Source organism: Coenobita brevimanus, chromosome 110 (assembly GCF_032717465.1).
Source record: "Coenobita brevimanus isolate Jiangsu-jjx chromosome 110, ASM3271746v2, whole genome shotgun sequence".
Lineage (NCBI taxonomy): Eukaryota > Metazoa > Arthropoda > Malacostraca > Decapoda > Coenobitidae > Coenobita > Coenobita brevimanus.
The window spans coordinates 34,147,143-34,153,142 of NC_137063.1; the positions used below are offsets into that span (position 1 = coordinate 34,147,143).

The window sequence follows — 6,000 nt, forward strand, 5'->3', positions numbered from 1 at the left end:
ACATCGAGTGAGTGGATGGTGAGTGCCCCCACCTACCACCAAGGTTATAAAAATACATGCAGCTGGCATCAGCGTGTCACCTGCATTTTACGTAACTTACATAGCTAGTCGCTTGCTTTCAGTCATACTTGTATCCATCTCTGGATCTCACTCTTACTTTTATTAACAAAATATTCGTAATGCCTGCATCCCCCTATGTGGAAAATAAGATGTTTACATAAACATATACGCATTTCACACCAATCTGTCTCCTTTATGTTATGTAAGTTATGCAGCTATACCTCATACCAATTAATCTGGCCAGACATGTATGGCAATACTGTTCCTGCCGAGATTCTGATTGGCTGGAGGTGTTTGTTCGATTTCGTTGTTGCTAAAACTGACTGTCTTTTTATTATCAGATGTGATGCTGAGTTTGTCGATAATACAATCATCAAAAGCAATAAGAAATCCGTATTATACTTATCAACAATGAAATTTTCGTAGGAAGATAGAGCTATGAGTCAACAAAGTATTATAACAGTCCAAGTCAAGGTCAACATTCGAACAATTCCTTTAAATCTCCGACACTCCGTAATATAACAGAAAATTAAGGAAACCTGCTTAATTTAAGCGTTGGTATAACACATGTAAATTTTAAGATCAGCCCGCACTGTGATAACAGAGGATATATAATGAAATAGTTTTCCTTTAGCTTACTTTGATTTTTCGCGATTTTTTCAAACCTCCCTCCCCGCAGAACTCATTTCATTAGAATTTTTAATTATTCAGAGTTGTGGCACGATTTAAGGGTACGGACTGATCTTAAAATTTAAATATGTGTTATACCAACGCTTAGATTAAGCAGGTTTCCTTAATTTTCTGTTACATTACGGAGTGTCAGAGATTTAAAGGAATTGTTCAAACGCTGACCTCCACTTGGACTGCTTAATACTTTGTTGACTCAATATCTCTATCTTCCTACGAAAATTTCATTGTTGATAAGTATATAACGGATTTCTTATTGCTTTTGATGATTGTACTGTCGACAAACTCAGTATCACATCTGATAATAAAAAGAGTATCAGTTTTGGCAACAACGAAATCGAACAAACACCTCCAGCCAATCAGAATCTCGGCAGGAACAGTGTTGCCATACATGTCTGGCCAGATTAATTGGTATGAGGTATAGTCGTCTGTTTTTGGTTCTGCTTATATCCATCTATGCATCCCGCTTTGACTTTTAATCATCATCATCATCTAATCCTTTGTTGCCCCATGAGGGGCGTAGGAGCCCAGGGCTAGGCAAGTTGGCCCTGACATTTAAGAAGAGAGCGACCAGCCTTACTTATTCCTGAGTGGCATTGCGTGAGCAGTAGACCCCGACCTCCCTCTGGATATAAACGTGCACAGGCTCAATCTGATTTGAGTGCCTTAATTACCCACTAAATCACCAGGTGCCATAATTTGGTTATATGGTTACCACCCAGCATAGTAAATGGTTTCTTCGTGTACATGAAACCCTTTGGCTTGTCACTCAGTGTAGAGTCACCCATAGGCAGAAGGAGGAGGAAAGAATGAAGGAAATAAAGACAGAAGAGGGAGTGTAGAGTCACCCGTAAAAACAAAATATTCTTAGTGCCTGTAGCTCCTTCTTTGGGAAATAATAAAATGTTTATTTAAATATGCATGCAGAGCTGCTGGCAGTTCCAGCCTGTCTCCTTTGTGTTATGTAACTTACATAACTAGGTGCTGCTTGTAGCTTTGCTCATTTCCATCTGCAGTACACATCTCACTCTTCTTCCATCCATCCATCGTCCAACCCTATGTTGCCCCATGGAGAGCGTAGGAGCCTGGGGCTAGGCAAGTTGGTCCAGACATTTAAGATGTGAGTGACCAGCCTCACTTATCTGTGAGTGGCAGTACATGAGCAATGAACCCCAACCAACCCTTAGATATAAACCTACGCAGGCTCAAGCCGATTAGAGCACCTTAATTATTGGTACCCACTAAATCACCAGGCTTCATAATTTGGTTATGTGGTTACCACCCAGCGTAGTAAATGGTTTCCTGGTGTACAGGAAACCATATGGCTTGTCACTTAGTGTAGAGTCACTCATAGGCAGAAGGAAGAGGAAAGAATGAAGAAAAGAAAGAAGAGGGAGTGTAAATTCACCTGTAGGTAGAAGGAAAAAATAACAATATTCTTCATGCCTGTAACTGAACAAGCATTCACTGCATATGAGATGGCCAGTGGTGGGATTTGTATAACGGAAACGCATTTTAATAATTGAAACAACTTTAAAACAATAAATCATTGGTTATGTAAGAAGTATAATGAATACTGTATATGTATAGATGGCCAGTGGAGAGTCAGTATCAGTACGGGCTTTGCTTAATGATAAGTAGACCTGTAAAGGGTTTTACAGCGGTTATACCCACTGTAGAGCAGTTAGGGGGGTAGTACAGTGGTTTCCGAAGAAAATGCATTATCAGACAGGGCCATGGGTGAATTATGATGGATAAACAGGGGATTACTGTTGAGGCTGACCTTGTGAATAACTTTATAAACATCACATTAAAGCATCACAAATGAGGCAGCTTATTTTACCAAATTGTAGACACTGCTTTGGGTACAGTGTTGTTGTCGCAATATACATGTATCTGGTTTTAGATGCAATTCACTTAGCTAGATGATATTATGAAATACACCTGTGAAGGAACAGTGCCTTACCATTGCATAGAAGATTTTTCATATTTCTGAGACTTGAAAAGTTACATAAGTCACGTGCACTACGGTAAATACTTTATATAGTATGCATGGGAGGCATAAACTATATGACAGATACAGATACAAAATGTATAATAATTTGAAAGATATGTGTTTATAAACTTGCAGCAGCATGAACTATCATCCTTCCCAACACAGGTAACAACAGAATCTGAGACTGGGGAAGAGACTGGGCAAGGTGGTGTCCTTGATGCTGCCCATGATTCAGCCAGATGGGATCGCTTCTGAGTCCTCAGATGTCAACACTGCAGACTTGGTAGAAGTGAGCCTTATGGTGCAGAGGAGAGAGCTGTATTTCTGTGCATATCTGCCAATATCTGTCCATTGCCTGATGTCCATTCCAAAAGCAACAATGCCTCCAAGAAGTGTTTGAGGTGTTCATGCAACTCAACAGGTAATTGATTTGGCTTGGTTAGTTCTGTAATGGTAACACGGAAGAAGTTCTCATGAATAAGATTATCAAATTTACCTCAGGCTACATGAATGTACAGTTGCGCTCTGGAATATTTCTCTGCTTTTTAGTTGAAGTATTATGAAACTCTTACACAGAGTTCTGAAAAGTCTGTTGGGTTTTGAAGATAACAACACTAGGTTTCAGAAGACATTTTTCACCATCTTGCTATTTATCGTACAACAGTGGATCGATATTAGAGTCTGCAGTAGTACATACATACTGCTATATATATCTGTATATTCAGTTTTGTGTGAGAAGCTTTACATACTTTTTAAGAATACAGTAGTATGAGAAATTTTTAGCAGGACGGAAACTTTTTAGGAAAAAGTCTTTACAAAAGTCAAATGGCTAGAATGAGAGTGTCTTTAACGTTCTTATACTGTATTTCTAAGGACAAAGATATCCTAAGTAAATATTCAGGTTTTAGATGACACAGTGCATTCTTGCAGCCAAATAACAGTACAGTCACATGTTACTCTGGACCAACAAACTAAATTCTTAGTAGGATGATGCAGTTTATTTTGGCTTCCATCAGATGACATTATTTTACTTTAGATTGACCTCTTGAGGTGAAAAGATTACTTGTAAATAAAACAACTCAGGCTTCATCATTTGTAGAGGTCTTTTCCAAAACTAAATGAGATCATTTGAGGATAACAAGAATAAAATTTAAAAGTTGTCATCAGTAAAGATGGGATAAGCAAGGTTTGGACTAGTTTAAACTGTCTGTAATTTATCAGGGTTTGAACCATTTGTGATAAGATGGTTGTGTGGAGCAGTGATGCACCTTTATTTTCTCCTAACTCTGCTGGTAAGTGAGAGAAATAATGGGACTATTAGAGTATGGACACAGTATTATTTTTATAATCATTTTTATTGAGTAATCCTCATTAAAGTTCTTTCATTTAAGTGTTGTTTCCATTATTAAATTAATGATGAATTAACACCTGTTATTCACTTGAAATTTATTATGATCACTATAAAGTTGTTTTAAATTCAGGAATAGTTTTATATATATATATATATATATATATATACAGTATATATATATATATATATACTGTATATATATACACAGTATATATAAATATAAATATATAAATATATATATATATATATATATATATATATATATATATATATTTATTTTTATATATATATATATATATATACACACAGTACCTTCGTGTCAAGTGGGGTTGGTGGAGGATTAGTGCCCCTCCCTGTAAAACAATTAGCTCTAAGCCGTTGGCCACCCCGTGTGGGATACATGGCGTCTGGCAATGAATGAATGAATGATGAACCTTCGTGTCCAGCACGGTAATATTGTCATGCACGCGTCCCATGTTAGACCAAAAACGTGTTGGACATACAACAGAGCTTATGGGGAAAAATGAATTATGTCATCAACCCTAGGAAAATTCACCCTAAATACCTACCATATGCCTATACATATATTGGTACTACTGTAATTATAATAAATGGTACTGTACTATGAATGATAACTAACCTTTTAGGAGAGTGTTGGTGGGCTTGCTGGGAATGGAAGGTGGTATCCGAGGCTGTAGGTAGTCCTACTGGGTCCCCGGAGGGTGGCTCCTGGCATCATTAGTGGGTAGTGGCTGCTGCTCCTCCTCAACCTCTGTCATAAATCCTTCAAAATCACACTCAGAATCACTATCCTCATCCACATTCATGAAAGGTCCTGCTTCTGCCTGTCCTAGCACTTCGTAAGCCTTCACTGCCTCCAGGATCTTGTCTTGGTTTTTGGTCCTCACACTGACTTTATTCACGTGTAGGCCTTGGCGATGTCTACATTCCTCTCCCCTTTCTTCTTCCTCTCGATGATTTCTAGCTTCGTGGCCTGATGAAGGTGCCGCTGCTTCTTGGGGTTCTCAGAAGGCTTCCTAGGCATCGTGAGGAGGGTAAAATGCAGTAGCAAGGGCAGAAAATGCAGCGAGAAAAAAGCACTGTCCAATGCGAATTATGCAACTGAGTGACGCTGTGGCGGGAGAAATTTAAACAAAGCATCACATGAGAGCAGAAGCGTTTTTAATTGGGCGACATCACGATCACGTCACGATAGCGGGCAGGGGAGGCTACTTGATCGGAAGTTTTGATTGGCTGTCAGTGTCACGGGAACATCAAGTATGAGCGTGTTGGACCGTGGGTGATTATGCTAGAGGCGAACTCTGCGGATTTCGCCCACTTCTCGGAGCTCTGTCCATCTTATGCTAACGCACCTGTGTTACAGTAATTAAATCGTATTAAATCTTACTAAGTTTTTGCTCTCCGTGTTGGACGTGAATCGTTCTGGACAAACGCGTGTTGGACGCGAGGGTACTGTATACAGTATATATATACAGTATATATATATATATATATATATATATATATATATATATATGTATGTATGTATAGATACATAGTCACAAACCAGTAACATGTTGCATCTGAAGCTGTTTCACGTACAATAACATTTTTTCTTCACACACCCAAGACTTCAGGTAAGGGTTGACTTTTTATTTTTTTTTTTTTTTTTTTTTTCCCCAGACTGCCTGTGAGGCACTTTCCTCTGATGTGTTATATGTATAATAACTGCTTATAGTTCTTTATTTACCAAAAGTTTATTTGTTTCACCAAAACTCTGCCTAAAGGACCAGAAATAAAAGACATGAATTTGCAGGAGGGAAGGACCAAAAATTGATTAAAGTTCTTCATTTGTGTTCATAATATAAATTAAGTTACAGTCATTTACCTTTGTTAATATTAATTT

At 38.1% G+C, this 6,000-nt stretch overlaps 1 protein-coding gene across 1 annotated transcript in view; it reads left to right on the forward strand.

The window, feature by feature from the left end:
- LOC145417358 (uncharacterized) overlaps positions 1–4,221 on the forward strand; it is an 80,095-nt gene extending 75,874 nt beyond the window's left edge. Inside the window, exon 5 of the mRNA XM_080286033.1 lies at positions 2,909–4,221. Within this exon, the coding sequence (XP_080142159.1) occupies positions 2,909–2,998 (90 nt within the window). The 3' untranslated portion in view covers positions 2,999–4,221. The remainder of the gene's footprint in view (positions 1–2,908) is intronic.
- The last annotated feature ends 1,779 nt before the right edge of the window (positions 4,222–6,000 follow it).